At 47.7% G+C, this 20,951-nt stretch overlaps 1 protein-coding gene across 2 annotated transcripts in view; it reads left to right on the top strand.

The window, feature by feature from the left end:
- The window catches only part of PRMT2 (protein arginine methyltransferase 2), a 298,198-nt gene that overhangs the window by 86,935 nt on the left and 190,312 nt on the right, over positions 1–20,951 (top strand). For both annotated transcript variants that reach the window (XM_069225499.1, XM_069225500.1), the window contains exon 4: positions 8,445–8,606. In XM_069225499.1, the coding sequence (XP_069081600.1) occupies positions 8,445–8,606 (162 nt within the window). The remainder of the gene's footprint in view (positions 1–8,444; positions 8,607–20,951) is intronic.

Genomic DNA, 20,951 nt, shown 5'->3' with positions numbered 1-20,951 from the left:
TGTTGTGTGCTCCATGTAACACGCTGGGGGCCCCGACTGGGCCACGAAGGTAATGATGACAGGATACAATTGCGAGATAAACTATCCCTTGGCACCAAGCCTCGACCCTCTTTATTTTCTTGCCCCTTAAGTCAGGGGCATACCATAAATCCCCGCTGCCGGCAGGTGAAACACCAGGTCTTACAGCTAGAGTCTCCCCTTGCAGTTGAACTGTCCCCAAACACAACATTCCTTCTGTACCCACAAAAGACTGAAACAGTAAAGAAAAACAAACACATCAGACTGCAGAACCAACTGAAGAAATGAAAGCAAAATTACACAGGGATACGACAAATGTCAAATAAAGTGAAAGTGCCTACCGCCGTGAGCCATACTCATCGTGTCTTCATATGGGAGGGATCTCAGCCTGACAGATGCCAGTTACCAGCCACGAGACCATCGTTGAACCTCTCCAGCACCTGCCTCCATCAGAACAAAATCTCGCAGCCTGCTGGATGTCGGGGTCTCAGATGATACCTCCCAGAACTATCTCTCAGAGGGACGCTCTCCACTGTCACTGCTGGACCACACCCCACCAATGGCCTTTCACTCATTTCTCTCTCAAGGGCCACCGACTGAGCCCCAGCCGGGTACGGCTCTGTCCAGCGGGTTATCCAAAAAGTCCTTCTTAGTGTGTTATGGGATGACCTCATTAAAGTCTGGGCTCTCAGCACACTCGGGGGCAGCCTTTCATCTGCATAGGTCCTCGGACCCCAGTCTTCAGACATGTAGTGCTGGAAAAACGAGGCGTTCCTAGTTACAGATTCTTCTCCACGGGTTGCAGTGATCATGGTACCGTGTGTCTTCACCACTGTCCATAGCACTGGTTCAAATGGAAGCTTGAACTTCCCTCCCGGGCGTCGGCTTCTGACTAGCACCTGGTCTCTGTCTATAGTGCTTGGTTCGTGTATGTCTCTTCATTGACATGTGATCATTGTTGGAGCCAAGTTGGTATTTTGCAAAGTCCTGACTGGAGAATGGCGGTCCGTTATTCATCCTGAGCTCCTGGATAATGCAGTGCGTAGCCATGATCTTTTTGAAACGTGGGATGTCTGCCCCGCCATGGTTACATCCAGAATCTCCACCTCTGGGTATTTAGAGAAGTCATCCATGACGACTAGCATGTGTCGCCCATCTGGCAGGGCTCCAAGGTCGGCACTATCTGTGTGCAACGGAACAGACGGGATAGGCTCCGTGAGGATGTGCGTTGGGGGTTCACTGGGGCCAACAACCTAACTTGTCAATGTTGCACCACTCTTTTTACGTGAGGGTCTAGCCCTGGGAACCACACCTTGCCCCAGAGTCTTAACGACTTCCCTGGTGTGCTGAGTGGGCAAGGTCGACAATTCTTTGTTGTAAAAACATGGGGACTACCAGGCTCAGACCGCATAGTAAACATCCTTCCAGAAATACAGATAGTTCTTGCCTGACATAATGTAGGGCTGACCGTGTACGGCCTGCGTGTTCAGTCTTTCTTGACAGATTGTGCGTCATGACGTGCCATCTTCTCCTTGTGACACGTGCTATAGCCAGTTGCAGACATTCATCGGCTTGGGTGGCGGCTTTGAACTCTCCCATTGACACAGGTAGCGGCTGTGAGTGCTCAACCACCAGCTGCACATATTCCTCCACGTCACCCGCTTCCACTTCCTCTTGGGCTGTGGCCAGCCAGGCATGCTGCGAGAGGTAGTCTGCAGGGTTTTGGGCCCCCGGTCAATAAACCACTGTGAACTGATACTCCTGCAATTGGAGAATCCACTTTTCGATCCTGGCGGGTGGGGTAGAGGCTGACCCATTGAATAGTGGAATTAGAGGTTTGTGGTCACTGTGTACGATGAAAGGCTGTCTATATAAGTATAGCTGAAAATGGTGGCAGGCCAAATGGACAGCTGTAGCTTCCATTTCATTGTGGGAGTATCTCTGTTCCGTCTCAGTCAATGCTTAACTAGCATGGGCTACCTGGACCCACTCCCCATTCTCGCCTCTTTGAGATAGGATTGCCCCCAGTCTGGTGGGACTTGCATCCACGGATTACTCAGACTCCTTGGAGAGGTCAAAGTACACCACAGTGGTGTGAACTGACAGGGCACGTTTGGTGGGTGGCATTGGCCTCCTTCAGCTCTCGGAGAGGGGCAGTTAAGGATGCTAAATTTTGTATGAACCTCACACAATATGTGACCATGCCCAGAAAACTGCACACTCTGGTGACTGAAGTGGGCGCTGGCCCTGTTGGGATGTCTTGGACCTTTTCAGGATTTGGCGTTACCCCTCGGTCTGAGAAGTGATACCTGAAAAATGCAATGTCCTTCTGCAAAAAGGCACATGCACATTTCTCCCGATGCAGCGTCTGCCTGTGATGCTGCAGCTGCTTGAAGGTAGCTCAGAGTCGTTCAAGGTGTTCCTGTATGGTGGGGGCATGCACCAAGATATTGTCATTGACGTTTATCACTCCCTTCAGTCCGGCCAGTACCCCCCTTAAGTCCTGAAAAACCTCAGCGGCACTGGATACCCCAAAGCTGAGACTTTTGTATCTCCGGAGTCCCACATGCTTAGAGAATGTAGTAATGGCCCCTGATTCTGGGACCAGCAACAGTTGGTGATAGCCTGCCCACAGGTCCATCTTGGAAAATCATGGTGGTCCGCTCACCCTCCGCCACAGTGTCATCCAAGGTCGGGGTTAAATGGTGTTCCAGACAGATGGCCAGGTTGGGCAGCCTCATGTTAACGCATATTCTCACCTCCCCAGTCCGCTTGGGCTTGCGGGTGATGAGAATTGGTGAGACCCAATGTGTGGGTCCATCCACCCATTCGATGATGTCAGCAAGCTCTAGCTTTCAGTTTCTCCTTCACCTTGAGACGCAGGTGGAATGCGACCCAGCAGTGCTTCAGGGCCACAGGTTGAACAGACTCATCAATATGAAGATGTATCAGTCTTTGGTTAAGGCATCCAATGCCTTTGAACAATTAAGAGTACTCTGCCACCACCCCTCAATACTCTTTCTTTGGATGCTGGATGCGAAGGAAACCTAATTTCTCTGCCGTCTGGCAGCTCAGCAGCAAGCCAGAACTTGTCTTTGTGACGTGGACTTTGACACAGTCCTTCTGGGTCTCATGAGTGATGTCAGCCATTAAGACTTCTGCCAGAGGGAGCGGTGTAGGAGATCCAAAAGCTAAGACTTGGGTGGTTGTGGGGTGGAGCACCAGACAAATTTGAAAGGTCCTTAGGACGGGCTAGGCCATGATGTTGATGGATGTTCCAGTGTCAATGAGGGCCACTTCTGGTCACCCATCTACTTGTATGTTGCATCTCGGGATGCGTTTCCTGGGGCGTTCTCACGGTTGCTTGGCGTGAACTACGTGGACTGGCCCTTCCATGTCATCATCGTTCACGTCTCTGTCCCATTTGTCGGGTGTGTGCATTTGCGCGGCGTGAACTGTCTCAGTTTTGGTGTATTTTTTATTTTATTTTTATTTTTTATGGGGTGGGACAAAATACTTTTGTGAAGTGGTTAGGCTTTTTGAAGTTCATGCGTTGTTTTCCTTGAGTGGGGCATTGACTTTGGTGAGGATAGGACCCTCCACACAAGTAGCACACTTGTGCCTACATGGTCGTTTTTAGTCTGGGCTTCTTCTGGTCCGAGGTTACTGTGATGACTGCATTCATCGGTTCATTCTTCACTTGTCATTGCAAAGCTGCCTCCATATGTGCTGCGCGGACCTTCGGCAAATCTTTTGATCACCCCCATGGTGAGCATGTCCACCATGGGCATCTCAAGGACTTGCAGTATACTCTCTCCCAGCTTCACTGAGTAGCAGCCGTGAATAAATTGTGCTCTCAGTTCGTCATCGGCGTTAGGTAATGTACAGGTATTTGCTAACTCTCCGAGTCTCGCATAGAAGGTTTCAGCCAATTATTCTGGAAGCTGTTGAGCCTGGTAAAGGAGGAATCTCTCATAAGTGGCTTGAAACGGGCAGCCAAAGCCTCTTTTAGTGTCTGATATGTGAATGGTGGCCCTTCTTCTGTCACTGATTAGCTGATTTTATGAATCGTAGCTCCGCCCAGATGTAGTAGCATGGGACAGCGCCGATCATTGCCCAGGGCTACAGCTGCAAAGTAAGCTTTCAGTCTTTCAACCCATCTGACTGCCTGTGCAGATGGCAGACCTTTTATCACAAATGGCTCCGGTGCGGGTATAGACGAAATGATGTGCTAAGGACAAGTCTTTGCTGCGTCCGGGTTAAACGAGCAGGGACACTTGCCCTGTCCTTTGGGACCAATTTGCATTCAGTGTGGTACCCCCACCCCTCTCCCCCCCCAATGAGGGTGTGGTGTCCACAGGCCCCTTTTGGTGTGTGCCAGGCCACAATTTAACCCCTGTGTAGCCTTTAAAGCTATTGATCCTTTGCTAGCACTTACTGACCGCACCCTACGTCCTCCTGGCAGTGTGTGTGGAAGTGAGGATGCCTTGGTTTGCTTGTCCTCAGGAACATGCAGTGTCTTGTTCCTGTGCAAATATATTTATATTCTTGTGTCCAGTCTGTGTGCATCTCTATTTTTATTACTTTATTTTTGTTTTGTTGTTTTTGTTTTTATTTGGCATTTGAAGCACGCTTTGTACTGTAGATGAACGTTGTTTTTTTTTTTTCCTGGGTTCAAGCTAATCTTTGTCCCGGTCAATCACCTCATGCCGTGCAGCCAAGCGTGAGCGTTCTTCCTCCCAGGAGACGTGTGGCGACCAACGGTGGGCAGGGCCACCACTGTGAGCATGGCAGAAATCCGAAAACGAGCCAACGATGCTTGGGGCGACAGGAGGCAGGAACCTCAAGCTTTCACTGGTGCTGCCAGCTGCAGCACCCCTGCCGCTGATCTAGGACAGCAGGACACTCGGCAAGTGGGTGGGGCGTTGGTGGCGTGCACCACATGAGTGGCGGCGAAGGCACCAAACGTTGCCAGGTACCTGACGGCAACTTGTTATGGTCGAGGGGGATAAGAGAGTCACCTACACCTCATCTCCAATTTGTTGCATACTCCACACAACACGCTCACGGGCCAGTCTGGGCCACGGAGGTAATGATGACAGGACACAGTCGCGGGTAAACTAGCCCTCTGCACCTAGCCTCGGGCCTCTTTACTTTCTCACCCCTTATGTCAGGGACATATCATAAATCCCCGCTGCCAGCAGGGGAAAAACTGGGTCTTATAGCTAGGGCCTCCCCTTGCAGTTGGACGCTCCCACAACACAACAGCCTTCACACATTCTTTTTGTAATGAAGGACAAAAAGCTCTTCCTTAACTTGCTTGATTGTAATCAGATTAACTGCTCAAGGAAGCTAGGACATCAAAGTTATCATGCACAAAGGCATTGAGCAGTAATAAATAGCATCCCTGGATCAGATGGCCTGATTTCCATTCCATAGTTAGGCAATATGTTGACATGTCTCGTATTTAGGTTTACCTTGTTGTCCAGTGGGTCGGGTTCCAGGACACTTTTTTAGAGAACTGAATGGTATCTAATCAAAAGAGTTTCATGGTTGGAACAAAATTAACACAAGATTGACATGAAGGTGTTATTATGCTGCAAACTAAACATTTTTTTTCATTCCCAGTCCGCGACACCTTTCATAAGACTACCCAGCTTTTGGTTACAACAAAACACATGCCAACCTCAATAGTTGAACTGTGGATAGTTATTGTGGGGTTCTCTGCTATCCCCCACATACTACTGCAAGGTCTCCTCTGTGTCTGTGGCCAAAAAAACAAGTGTAGAAGAAAATGTGGAAGAAACTGACAAGATGGTGAGCACGATAACTGTGTGTAAAGGCCTAATATTCTAACTGTATTAGTGACTTAAAACTGAAGATCCAAAACCTGTATCACAGTTTAAAATGACTTGCAGACATGAAGTGCTGCGGTGATCAGCAGTAACATAAGTGACATTTTTTCCTCTCAACACATGCTGTGACTGTTTTAAATGCAACATAGAAGGAATTGTGATCCAATATGATCCCTAAGATCACTAACATGTTCAGATGGTCTTATCATGACCTCTTTTTTAGATGTTGAGGTGGGAGACTGTTCCCTCGTGGTGGAGCTGTGTAATAACCCAAACTGTGTGCTGAAATCGTTATGAAATGATCCAGGTGACAGGTAGATGTGTCTTATGGCCAGCGGGTGATCATCTACGGTAACTGTTCCAGAAAGTTAAGTTAAAGGTGCTACTGGGAACTGCTACGGGGGATAAAAACTCCTAATAGCTTTATTGACCATGGCGCCAAACTAGAAAAAAACATTGTTTTTCATTACTAGTGCAAATGGCTCCTTCAATTTTAGCCATTCACACATCCGTTTTAATTACTTGTGTACCAGGTTAATGTTTGCTTCACACAAACTGCAGCTAATAGATGCTTATTTCTACAAGCTCAGCCTAGGCATACATGGCTCCAATCGGATTATTGAAGTCCAGTCATTCCTTTTACTCCACATTTCTAGAAATGCCCCTTTGCTACTGAGTTGGTGAGCTGTTTGATTGGAGTGTTTCAAATGCTTCTACTTCACAAAGTTGAAGAGAGCGGCACCATTGGTAATGCAGTGTGTTCTGTCAGAAATTAATTTCAGTTTAACGGGTATAACCTGGCATATTGTACATTCCTGCAACTGAGAAGCCTCCCTACAGTAAAATATTTTACCTCCAGTGGCAAAGTTAGGGTAAAAGCTGGTCATACCTTTCTCTCACTGGGCTATCATTGTTATTTGCAGCCCTCAAATATGCTGCCTCTGCCTTAGTAGTTGAGAATCTTGACTTGATTCTGGTTTGTCACCCACAGCACTTTTGGGCCCAATGGTCACGACATGCTCTGATTCAAAAATACCTTTTTGGCGTATGGCATGATTTGCTTAATGAGATGTGGCTTTCTCTGAGACACTGATATTTTGATATTGTGGTGATAAGTTGCCACACTGTGTTTGCACACTCCTCCATTCTCATCAACTTTAAATGTAGGTCAGCAGAAATGGGTGTGTAGAGCCCCCCAAGTTCCTAATGGTGTCTTCAGAATTGCATACACTGGCGTCCATTTTACTTTCCCTCCAATTTCCCAACCCTGTTGTATCACAGCTTAATACATACTGTCTAGTATATATTTTTTAAGAATTAATACTGTTTAATTTACACTCTAGGCGCATCCTCTTATGTGCCTTGATACTTTTGATAAAGTCTGTTTAGTGCAAGGTATAAGTTAAATAAATTAAAAGTAAATAAAAAGATAAATTAAATCAAATCTTGTATTTCTCTAAGAGATTCTTTGCTTTTCTTCATGCCTTTCTGACATGGCTCCGTTCTCAACCTGCTGGGGAGTGCTGACTTAGGAGGAAATAAAATTGAAGAGTTTACACAGTTTTTTTCAGAAAAAAACTTCCACCCCTTTTCCTGTTTCTACCTACAGCACAAAGGTTGCCTTGAAATACACGTTTTAGGTAGACGCTCTGGAACTCGCAATACACAGTCTGCCTCCGAGCTACTGAGCATCATGTGAGAAATGTTTCGGCTAAGTCCTTGCATGTACTCCATTGTAGTGTTTTCTTTTTTTCTTTTTCTGAATGAGTGAATGAACTTAATTTTCTTCTTTAATCTAGTGTGAGGAACTATAAGTTGTCTATCAAACAGAATAGAGGGGAGTGACTGTCATGCTGCTGTGAGCTGATGTTGCTTGTTGTCCACGTCGCCGTTGTAAAGCTGTATATAATAATGTTAATTAAAAGGTGGAAAAACATGTCTCCCTCATAAGTCATTTTCCTTCCTCTACTGTATTAACACTGGGAACTTGAAAAAATGCATTTACCATGCCACTCTGTCTACTGCAATAACTGCTTTGAGGTATTAATACCTCCTTAGCATGTCGTCCTCTCTATGTGTTCTACAATAACGCTGTGGTGTGGTAGGAAGTTTCTTATTATCTCTTTCTTGTCTTATTTTTACATTAGTGATGTTAACATGCCTTTGCCTTTCTTTTCTCCGTCTCTTCATTTGCACCCCATGATATTTAAAGGCATTTAGCATATCTTACTTTGTATCTTTTGTTTTATCATTACACTTGACATATTTCTGTTTCTTTATCATATATCACCCTACCCCATTTCTGGTAGAGACTGCTTATACGAGTACTTGCTCCTCATATCAGGATTCCTGATTTTTTCCTGGTACCAACCTGGAAGGTCTCCCAAATGAGCTGCCATTCCTCTCAGTAATTGTTGATATCATGAATACTAGGTGCAATATTTGTCATTTATTTCCCATGCACCTAATTACAATTTATATGCACACCCCCAGAGTTCCACTCTAATCCTTGCTACTAAAGCAAAACTGTTACCATTTGGCGTCCTGAATTCTGTTTTTCTCCCTTTGCAGAAAGTCCACCTGGAAATGTTAGAAGACAGACCACGCACAACCACATACCAAGAAGTAATCATGCAGAATAAGGCTGCTCTTAGAGGAAGGGTGATTCTGGATGTTGGATGTGGCACTGGGATTATTAGCCTCTTCTGTGGACTGTACACACAACCCAAATCAGTAAGTGTTCTGTGTTGGAAGCAGATTAATAGCATGCCTGATTCATCGTAGAGGGGTCATCTTGTACCTGTCACGGTTTTAAGGAACTCCATTGCTCCCGTGGAAAGTGGATTGGCTGGAAGATATTGTCCTTGTAGCAAAGATAGCAACGTTTGTGTTTTGTGTGATTGCAAATGCAAAAGTGGTAGCACTAGTGATGCAAAATGAAACATTTCCTAGTTATTGTGAGGGATATTTCAGGCTCTTTTAAGGATTATGTTGTAACCTTTTGTTTCTAAGAACTCAACAGTTTATTGACACCATTAAAAAAGTAACCCACCCTAGATTTTCCATGGGGCATAGATAATGAGCAAACTATGAAAACAATCACCTGGTCTTTGCTGTCCAAATCAGCTGTCCAAAGGTTTATAACTAATCCACTGGCCTTCATTTTGCTTCCATATAGACTGAAACGTCAATCATTAGCCATGAAAAATGTAATTCATGCTTTTGTTTGGAACCTGTGGCAGAAAGAACAACCAATAACAAATTATTTTCTAACCAACTTCCAAATTTAATCAGAAAAGCATAATAGGTCCAGTTATTTATTTCACCACAAACTTATGCACAGACTTTCATCATCATAGCTACATCATTTTCCATTTAAACAAAACTCACAACAGAAAATCGTATCCCTCAGGATAGGAGACCCTAGTCTAATAGAATAGGCCAAAGTGATGGATTTGTCACTGGAGGATTGGGAAATTTATATGAATGACCCACCAACCCAGGCAAATAGACTAATGGAGCAGTGGTACAGAATCTACATTTTGGAACTAGGTAGAGTTCACTATTCCGGAAATGAGTCCTCCTAGCAGTCAAATCATGTGCTATGTGAACAAGCAAAAGTAGACAGAGTCCACCGTTCCCACCAAGGAGGAAGCGCTATGATTTGGCACAGACTAATTTCAATGAGCATCCTGATCAAAGCAGTCCATCTACTAACCCTTCAGAATTCAAATGGAGTAAAGTTCAGCAGACACCCACTAGAACAATATCAGTGCATACTAACCGAAGAAACTCCGACCTCTTCTTAACATGGGCCCAACCAGGGATTGATTAGTTCACCACAGAAGGAAACTCAAAATGCCTTGTCTACTCATCCTATTGGGAAAGCATCAATCCTGTGGGCTTGCTTTTTGATCGGCTGGTCAAAATATTTCTTTACACATTTCCTCCAAGTTTAAGTACATGCCAAGCATAGCAAAGCAAAAATGGCCCTCACTGCTCCAGACTTGCCTTAACAGTGATTGTATCTAAATGTTATACAAATCTCCATCCAAACAGAAGCTGCAGACCCAGCCTTATAAAGAGAATGGCAGTCAAAATTCCCCACTGCAGCCTTCCATCACTTACCTAAAGCATCTGTTTACTCAATACATACAGGATGGGAATCCGAACCTTCCAGATGACAGTACAGCCATCTTGAAAGAAGGCCTAATGTCCTCCCACAAATGTGCTTATGCCTTCAAGAATCTGATTTCTTGAGACACAGACATAGTTGAGAACTTTGCAGAAAAAAACAGCACTACTTTATATTCTTTAACTGGCTAAATCAGGCCCAAAATAAACTTTCCACAAGTAACCAGAAAAAGTGCTTTTCTGATGGTTGTAACATCGACGGTAGTGTGAGTGCTCTTGAAGGTCTTTGTGCCAGTGAGCATTACCATCTTCCACAGTAATGAGGTACCTCTAAATACTAACCCTTCCTTCTTCACTAAATTTGATCACATATGCTCCATCAGAAAGGTTGTTACTGACATTGAATGGGAAAATAGCCCCGAGTTACTACTTCAATAAAACCACAGACCTTTCCAAAGCTAAACAGCAATTCTTTATTCATGGAGTTAATATACAGGTCTATGGTCTTCCAAACAGGCCATACTTAGATTGCCTTTTATAATATACTTTGCCACCAAAAAGCTTTCTGAGTGACAGAATGACCATCTGGAAAGACGCCCTAATGTGCTTCCATAAAATGTGTATTCTTCCAGGTCGGATTCTGAATCTGGTTTCTTGACACAGACATATTTGAGAATTTTGCAGAAACAAATACTACTTAATCTTCTTAACCTGGTTAAATCAGGCCCAAAATAGATTGGCCACTTTTAGCCAGGAATTTTGCTTTCCTGATGACTGTAACATTGAGAGAAGTGAGTGATTTTCTAGATCTTTTTCCCAGTGAGCCATCTTCCTTAGTGATAAGGTATCTCTAGTGACTAACCTTGCTTCCTTACTAAATTGCATATACAGGTTTAGCTTCTTCTAAACAGACCATAGTTAGAGTGTCATGTCTTTTGTATTATACCTTGCTGTCAAAAAGCCAACAAGACCCGACAATTTTATTCTGCTAGAGGAAAAGCAGCCTATTATTCTCTGATTAGAAATGTTCCTACCTGGAGATCAGTCAATTATCTCGCATTCATGGTCGTGCCCCTTGAGATGAAGGCTGATCCGCGAGGCCACTTATGAGCCTTCCTTGCTGAACGAGTTGGCTCTTTGCACTATGGAGGATGGCACTACTGTAGGTGGACCTTCACAAGAGACTACTACGCACTACTGCTCCGTGGATCCGTCTGCCCATCTTGTGATCGATCTAACATCTGACGATGTGGCCTGTTTCTTGAGGTCCTTTCCATTCGATGACTTCGGAGATGCTCTTCAGTATCATGACTATTGTTAAACAATTTGCAGATTGGCTTTTTACACCAAATACAAAGTATACATTTATTGCCCTTACTTTGGCCTGCTGTGCTTGTCATGGTCGACATTATGGGCCTCGGTTCAACCTCGGCGGTCTTTTTTGAAAACCACTGAGGTACTGCAGTGCTGAAGACCGCCAGTGCAGGTGGTTTTCTGCACAGCGTATCATGACTGCTGCCAGCCCTCCGCCCTTTTCCGGACGTAGAGCCACCAGCAGCCATACTGGTGGTCGGCGGTGAAGTGGAGGCTGCTCCACCTCCACCGCCACGTCATCAGAACACCGCCCACCGAATCACAACCCATGATTCGGTGTGGCGGTGTTCTGGTGACGGGGAGCTGGCGGCTGAGCAGCCCCCATGGATCCCGTTCCCTCCCCACCGGACCAGGTAAGGTGATCGTCCGTCAGGGGAGGGGGGGTCGGGGGTGTTGTGTGCGTGCATGGGGGTGTACGTGTGAGTGTGTAGAGGGGTGTGTGAGTGCATGTATGCATGCGGGCGGGGTGTTGTGTGTATGGAAGATGTGTGCTGAATGTCTGTGTGTGTCTGTGTGTATGTGTGTGTGTATGTGTAGTTGTGTGAGTGTGCGTGTAGGGGGGTGTGTGTCAATGTTGGGGGGGGGGAGGGGGGATCCTACCACCTTTTGGGGGTTGTAGGGGGGTCGTGGGTGTGGGGGGAGGACTCTGGGGAGTGGGGTGGGGGAGACCCCTTTCAGTGCCAGGGAATGTATTGCCTGGCACTGATAGTGCCTACCACCATAGATTGCGTGGCGGTACAGAACCCCACGAAATCCATGGTGGTATGGGGGGGTCGTGATACCGCCGGCGGTGTAGTGACGGCCGCCGGACTGGAGACCGAAGTCTCCAGGCCAGCGGTCTTTACCACCCTGGCGGTCGGAGTGGAGAAGTGGCGGTTTTGCATGGCGGTCACCGCCATGCTTGTAATTCCAATTTTTTTACCGCTGGCCTGTTTGCGGTATTTCCGCCACTTCTCCACCGACCGCCAGGGTCCTAATGAGGGCCTATGTCTCTTCGTATGTTGTTAGCTATTGATTTTAACATGATTTTAAATATTATTTTTTAGCTAGTTTTTATGCTTTTTAGTTTTTAGTCCAGAGCATTTTTAGCATTTGGATTCATTCATCTTCGGTGGCGTAAAGTCATGGCGTCATACTTGTTAAGACAATGGGGAGTGTGTAGTGAATCCTAGTTTGTTTTAATGGGATACAGGAGTTAGAGCAGCCTTTGGCTTGCAGACTCGTGCCCCCATCACCCAGTAACTTTTAGCCTAGTTAGCTTTCTCTGTTTCAGCATATTTATTTAATAAGATCTTTTAAGATGGCTGCCATGTTTTTAGTTAGGCCCATGTTTTAGTTTGCGTTATCAGTGCCACCGCGATAAGGTGTCAGTATCAAGCGACAAAGATAAACAAACTGTAGGTGTTCACTTTAGGTACATTCCCTCTTCACGCTTTCGAGGGAATTGTTTATATTAATTACTGTCCTAAGCATGTCTTGTTATCTATTGTTTGAGAACAAACCTACGTCAGGGTCCAAGTAGATCTGTGTAAATATTCCTCACTTAGACAGATAGTCAGAGGGATTCCTACCAGATGCCATCGCTGCTATCGATGCTGCACATCGCCTTGACGCTGACCCAGTCTTTGTGTCTCTACGGAGTCTAAGCTAGAGACCTCATTCCAAGGTAGCAAGGGTTGGGGGCTATTCTCATGGGCTTGGCATTGGCAGATAAGGTTTAACATACCTAGCTCTCTTTTAGGTTAGAGGTTAGGCTTACTATGCTAGGGCATTAGGACATATTACACACTTCATACCACTACATGTTATTGCAATATGGCGGGGGTCTTTGTAAATATGACTTGTCTTTACCATTCTGTTTCTTGCACTGTTCATTATCCTAATCATTGCATCCCATGCAATTTATAGCAGATTGCAGTTTTGCTAAATAAAACCTATTGAACATTTACTGCATCTTTTTCATTGCATGTGTTAGATTGAGACATGATGTTTCTGTGAGAAAGGGGTAATCGCTGTTTAACCACAACACTCCCCGAGATGTCACACTCTTGAGTCCATGCGTAAAGGCTGCCACAAATCACCTTTTACTGTTTGGGTTTTTGGTGAGGTGCTGCTTGTGAGCCAGGAGGGTTGGGACGACAGTTGCGACTTGTAGGATTGGCATAGTCGCCTACAAACATAAGTACTGTCATCCTTAAACCAGAAGTCATGCCTAGAGCAAGAGTCCAAATACGACAAGGGCAGAGTCTTGCAACCGAGCTTCCAAAATCTGCACCTCCCCACTTGATTGAAGATGGCAGTTGATCTTCCTCCTGAGGACAGTGATGTCATTGAGGCTGCCAGGTGCCCTGCCACGCAATATATATGTACAGGGTGTTGAGTCAAGTTTGCGGTGTGGCTTAGTGTGATACCCGCAGTTAGATCTGTTGCAGGCCAAACCGTTGGAAGTGTTATTTGATTTGTTTTTGGCCCAGCAAGGCCTTATTCTGGGCACAGTAAAAGGGTACCTGCTGACTCTTTAAGCCTTTTTACATTTGCAAGACCATTCGTCCTTGTTCAAATCACTGGTTGTGATGCGTTTTCTAAAAGGTTTGCGAGATAATTGTGTGGTGGGACTTAAATTTTGTTCTCTTCTGATTAGAAACAATTCACATTTCATTGCATTAACTCACCCCAAAAATGGTGTTTCTGGTGGCAATAACATCCGTATGCGGACTGAGTGAGGCCCATTATTCCCAGACAAGCTGATGCTAAGGACTTGAGATGTATCCCAGCCAAAGGTGGTGATGCATTTTTATGTCGGCCAAGCCATCACCATGCCGACTCTCTATGCTCGGCTTAATCTCTCGAAAGAGACTCCATTGTTTGGATCCCAAGAGAGCACTCAGTTTTTATGTTGATCATATCAAGGAACACTGGATGGATGATCAGCTCTTTGTGGCATTGTGTGTGGCAAAAACGGCCAAGGGAGCGCAAACACAGACTATCCCTTGATGGATAGTCCCCTGCATTAAGATCTGCTACTCATTGATTAAGAAGCAGCCTGTAGAAATCATACATTCTCATTCCATCAGAGCCAAAGCTGCTGCCTCTGTGTTAGTGCACGATGTGCCTGAATTTGTGAGGCAGCTACAAGAGCATTGGGGCACTTATTCACAGGCCATTCCTACCTTAACAGTCAGATGTGTCGAGATTGACATTTTGTCTGCCCAGTTCTTCAGGACTTTTTAGTTTGAGCCATTCCACAGACCCACCACCTTGAGAGGCACTGCTTTGATATCTTTTCACAAAGTGAGGAATTTGTGGTTGGAATTATCCATCAGAAGAATAAGTTACTCCCCTTCGGTAACACTCTTTTCTGGTGGATCTTTCTGCATCTATGTAGGAATCTTCATTCTTGTTCATTCAATATGTTGATAGGCTCTGTGTTTGAGGATACTGAAGGGTTCATGAAAGACATTAACAGCAGTGCACATTTGTGGCGCTTATATGCAGCTTAATTTGTCACTTCTGGCCCCAATGGCATCAACTTGAAGTGGCAAAGCACCATCTGCCGGCTTTTAGGAGCACTGCTTTGAATTTTCTGAATCCAGTTTAGGGGTGGAGGATGTCCACAAGTTGAGGAATCTGTGATTTGATAGAGTATCCACCTGAAAGAGTGTTACAAAAGGAAAGTAACTTAGGCCCTCATTTCAACCTTGGCGGTAAATGCCGCCTACCGCCGTGCTGCCAGCCGGCAACCTATTCTGACCGCGGCGGTATACCGTTACGGGTATTATGACCCACACAAAAAAATCCGCCACTATACAGACACCCACACAAGTCTGCCAGACCAAAAGTTAGTGATAAACTGGCGGTACCAAAACCCACACCGTTACGCCAACAGAAATACGCACACAGTATCAGGACCCATGAATTGCGGCGGTCTTTAAACTGCGGTAAACCATTGGCGGTACACACTGCTGCACTCAAAATACACACACACTAACAAAACTACACCACATCGGACAATTCGAAATACACACACCTGACACACATACACACACCACACCCACACCACTATAAAACACACACCCACATTACCCACCACCCTTTCAATTAAAGAAAAGATTGCTAACAGAGAGAGAGACAAGTCAGGAGCACCCACTCAATCTGAGCCACAGAACACCATCACCCATACATCATCCACGCACCTCACAGCACACACCCCAACACAGCACCCTACACACTCTCACTCACCACATCAATGGCACCCCAAAGAAACCCCAGGTTTTCAGAAGAGGAGCTAAGGGTTCATGGTGGAGGAAATCATCCGGGTAAAGCCACAGCTGTTCGGATAACAGGTGCAGCAGACGTCCATTGCTAGGAAGATGGAGCTATGGCGGAGAGTCATTGGTAGGGTCAGTGGCGTGGGACAGCACACCAGAACAAGGGATGACATCAGGAAGAGGTGGAACGACCTACGGGGAAAGGTGCGTTCCGTGTTTCGAAGACGCCAGGTAGCCGTACAGAGGGCTGGCGATGGGCCCTCCCCCACAACTAACAACATGGGAGGAGCAAGTCTTGGCGATCATGCATCCTGAAGGCCTTGCAGGAGTATCAGGAGGACTGGACTCTGGTAAGTCAAATCTTTACTACTATATCCCCCACCCTACCTGTATGCCATCACAAACTCCTACCCCTACCCTCACCACTCCACCACCTCACATATACCCCACTATCAAAACCCACCCACCCCAATACCAAGCCCTGCATGCTACACCAATGCATGGACCCCCATCAGACCTGCATGGGCACCCATCATCACAGCATGCCCATTAGAGAGAATCACCTAGCCCACAAAGGCACCACGCACACAAGGCAAAGCTGACAGTGCAATCACAACCATACAGGGAAACACACAGATGCACAAGATGGCACATGCAGATACAATAACACTGCATTTTCATCCCCACAGGACCCCCAATCGACGTCACTGGAGAGGAGGTGCCACCAACATCCAGTCCCCCCCACAAAAGAGGCCCACCGTGATGACAGCAGCTCTGCACGCCTGGATCACAGTGACCAACCTGGCCCATCAGGGACCTCTGGACAGTCTGTTACCGTGCCACAGTCCCATACCACCACAGACCCTCCCCCCTCAGGAAACACCAGCACAGCACCCACCCAGCGGGCCCATACCACTGTCCCCAGGACACGTCAATCAGCAGTGTGTCCACCTCTACAGGGACCCCAGGCAACCCCACAAACCCAAGAAAATCAGGGACCTGGGGTCAGTGGGCACACTGTTCAGGGGACAGAGGCACAGGACAACAGGGAAGCTGGGAGGACTGCTGTGCGACAGGGGCAGGACAGGCCCAGGGAACCCACTCTCCACAAGGCACTTGCAGGGATCCTGGGAGATACCACCATTCCCAGGAGACCTTGGGCCAGATGCTGGCCAAGTTGCAGGAGACCCAGCGGCTGCAGGAGGACAGTACCTGGGGATCAGGGAGGACCTCAAACACATCCACACCATCCTGGTTACCATTGCAGGGGTGCTGGCTGACATGGCCCACACCATGAGGGAGGCAGTGGCACACCAACAGGCCCCTGACACTAGCCACACCGAAGAACAGCCCTCCATCTCCGCCGGCGCTAGTGGACAGAAGGCCCCGCCACTGGAACAACAGGCCAGTAGCAGCCCACCCCCTGCAGAAGGAGAACCACCCCACAAACAGTCCCTGCGATCCAGGCAGAAGCCAGAGAACATTGCCAAGACCCGTGCCAAGAAATAAGACTCTCCTGATTGTCACCCTTGTGTCCCACTCTGTCACCTTGTCCACCTTGAACTGCCATTGCTCCCCTTCCTATGCCCCATTAGACAATGCACCTGTGATACCAAGAGACTGGACTCTAACTGGACATTCCTCCACCATCACCCCCAGCCCATTGCACACCCCTTCTACTTATTAGCACTTAAATAAACACCCTTGGAACAAATACAGTTCTGAAGTCTGTCAATTGATTGAAATATGTATTAGTACAACAATCTGAAAACATTGCAATTCATAGGTACAGTTATATACATTTGTATGACCTGTAGTGTGCAGCAGTAAACACACCAGGGGCCAGAGTGGGGCACAGAGATTTGAAAATAGAGATGCCAAAGGGTACAGTAAGTGGCAATAGACATAGGGAAATCATGCTGCCATGTACAATGTCCAACAGAAAACTGAAATGTAAAATGAAGTTAGTGTCTTACCTGTGTGTCACTGGAGGTACTGCTGTATGATAGTACTTCTGTTGTCCACATCTTCATCCTCTGCCTCCTCTTTCTCACTGTCCACAGGCTCCACCGCTGCCACAAGACCATCTCCAGGCTCATCCTCCTGCAGAAAGGGCACCTGGCGTCTCAAGGCCAGGTTGTGCAACATGCAACAATGATCTGGCACACCTTCTTGGGTGAGTAGTACAGGGATCCACCTGTCAGATATAGGCACTGGAACCTGGCCTTCAGGAGGCCAAAGGTTCTCTCAATAATCCTCCTTGTTCGTCCATGTGCCTTATTGTAATGTTCCTCTGCCCTTGTCCTGGCATTCCTCACTGGGGTCAGTAGCCATGAGAGGTTGGGGTAACCAGATTCACCTGCAAATATCGAGGGACAACTGTTAGACACACACTAACCTTTAGGGACAACCCCATACCCAGACACCAACATAACATGGGTGGGAAACTTGGGCTCACCTATTAGCCACACCCGGTGCCTCTGGAGTTGAGCCATCACATATGGGATGCTGCTATTCCTCAAGATAAAGGCGTCATGCACAGAGACAGGATACTTGGCATTCACATGGGAGATGTACTTGTCCACCAAACACACCATCTGCACATTCAAAGAGTGATAGCCTTTTCTATTCCTGAACACCTTTTCATTTCTCCTGGCGGGGGACAAATGCTACATGTGTACCATCAATGGCACCAATGATGTTGGGGATATGCCCCAGGGCATAAAAGTCAGCTTTCACTGTAGCCAAATCCTCCACCTGGGGGAATACGATGTAGCTGCGCATGTGTTTCAGCAGGGTAGACAACACTCTGGTCAACACGTTGGAGAACATTGGCGGAGACATCCCTGATGCCATGGCCACTGTTGTTTGGAAGGAACCACTTGCCGGGAAATGGAGCACTGACAGGACCTGCACTAGAGGAGGGATACCTGTGGGCTGGCGGATAGCTGACACCAGGTCTGGCTCCAATTGGGCACACAGTTCTTGGGTTGTGGCCGATCAAGTCTGTAGGTTAGGATAATGTGTCTGTCCTCCATTGTCGCAAGGTCCACCAGGGGTCTGTACACTGTAGGATGTCTCCATCTCATATTCATCCTCAGTGGTTGAAGCCTAGGGAGGAAAACAGTGAGCAGAGGGTCATTTTCACACATCTATTGCAATAATGATGCATCTCTTGATTTACAGAACCAGTATGTGAATCCGAGAGTCAGTTGATGTGCCAATGTCTGCTGTGACACAGTTAGGTGCCATCGCCTGTGCCCCCCTGAAATGTTGGCTGCCTGACCTTTGAGGAGGAACAATTGGAAATTAGGTAATTCCGCTGGCGTTGTGCGCCGTTGTGGTAGGCGGGTGATGACCGCTGCGCAACTTCGCATTGGTTATCATTGGGCCCTATGGGTTCCAGGAGCCAATGGCGATATACGCTGCGGTGATGGTACTCACCGCCGCGGACGTGACTGCCATTTTTTATCTATCCTCTCACTTGCTACCTGACCCTCAACAGGAGAGGACCTACACTGCAAGTGCTGCTGTGACCTGTGTCTGTAAGCGACAATGGCACATGTGTCTGGGGAAAGGGACCCTGCCTTCCCTGCGGAGGAGTTGGAGAGACTGGTGGATGGGGTCCTACCCCAGTACACTTTATTCTATGGTCCTCCAGACAAACAGGTGAGTACACTGTGAGCATGATGCTTGGGCCATGAATGTATGGAGTGCTGTGTGTGTAAGCCACATGTAGGGGGGTTGAGGTGTCCTGGGCAGAGTGCTGCATGTATGGTGGTCAATGTATGTGCAATGGTGGATGTGAGGGATATGGTGGGCCATGAGTGTGACAGTCCGGACGGTATGACTAATTCCTTTTCTGCTGTATTTTTCCTGCAGGTCAGCGCCCATTAGAAAAAGGGTATTTGGCGTGCCATCTCCACGGAGGTGCGGACCCTGGGGGTCTTTGACAGGCGGAGCACCCACTGCCGCAAATGGTGAGAGGACCTGTGTCGCTGGGCAAGGAAGACGGCGGAGACCCAGCTGGGGCTGGCCTCCCAACGAGGGAGGGGTGCCCGTCATACCCTGATCCCCCTGATGTTCGGCATCCTGGCAATAGGATATCCGGAGTTGGATGGGCGCTTGAGGGCATCACAGGAGCCACAAGGGGGTGAGTACAAATTCAGATTCATGAGTTTGTGCATGTTAAGGTTTTACCTGGGTAGGGATGTGGACTGTGGGTGCCCCTAGGCCAGGGCGAACATGGTAGAGTAGGTCCCTTGTCGGGCAGGCTCTGAAGCACTCCAATCCCAATGGTGTCAGTGGGCATCTGAAACCCACAGGGCAGGGTCCTGTGGGTTTCAGCTGTGAAGTTGATGGCGTTATGCTATGTCCCCCATGGGATGGTGAATAGCATTGTAACTGGTAGTGCATGGCCTAGTGCATAGGGCAGCTCCCTGTGTGTTGTGTACGCCAACGGTAGTGTTGTTGCTGGCATTGACCAAATGTATCCTCTGTCTCCCCCCCCCCCCCCTTTTTGTTTTGTCACCCTGTCCTTGTGTGCATTAGCATCATCTGGCGGAGGAGCAGAGGCACGGGCAAAAGAGGGAGCTGCATTCCACATGGGCCTGGAGGCTGAATCCACTGAGGGTGAGGGCACCAGTGGGACGGAGGGCAAGGGGAGCGCCACGACGGAGAGAGCGGCGACTCCTCCGATGGAAGCTCCCTGGCAGTGGCGGACATCTCTGTGCCCACCCCAACAACAGGTACAGCCACCACCCTCCCTACCAGCACCGCCCTCCCAGCAGCCCCTCAGCGTGTTTCCCGTGCCTGCTCACCCAGGAGGGTGGGCATCTCCTTCGCCCCAGCAACCTCAGGCCCTGCCCCAGTCAGCCCTGCTGCCCTCAGTGAGGAGGCTCTTGACCTCCTGAGATCCCTCACTGTTGGGCAGTCAATCATTCCGAATGCCATCCAGGGTGTTAAGAGGCATTTGCAACAAACAAATGCATACCTGGAGGGCATTCACCTTGGCGTGGCGGCCCAACAGGGAGCATTTCAGGCTCTGGCCTCCGCACTGATGGCAGTCATTGTCCCTGTCTCTAGCTTATCCCCTCCAAATTCCTCTACCCAGTTCCAATCCCCTCAACCCCAGCCTATCCCAAGCACAGCTCCAGACCAGCATTCACCCAAATCAACACACAGAGGTGGCTCAGGCAAACACAAGCACCACACTTCATCTCACAGGCACTGACACAAGCCCCATCCCCATGCAGATACACCAACATCCACTGTCTCCACTGTGTCCCCTCCTCCTCCTCGT

This window comes from Pleurodeles waltl, chromosome 3_1 (genome assembly GCF_031143425.1).
Source record: "Pleurodeles waltl isolate 20211129_DDA chromosome 3_1, aPleWal1.hap1.20221129, whole genome shotgun sequence".
Taxonomy (NCBI): Eukaryota; Metazoa; Chordata; class Amphibia; order Caudata; family Salamandridae; genus Pleurodeles; species Pleurodeles waltl.
Note: the sequence above shows the minus strand (reverse complement) of the source record. Positions and strands in the feature narration are given on the sequence as shown.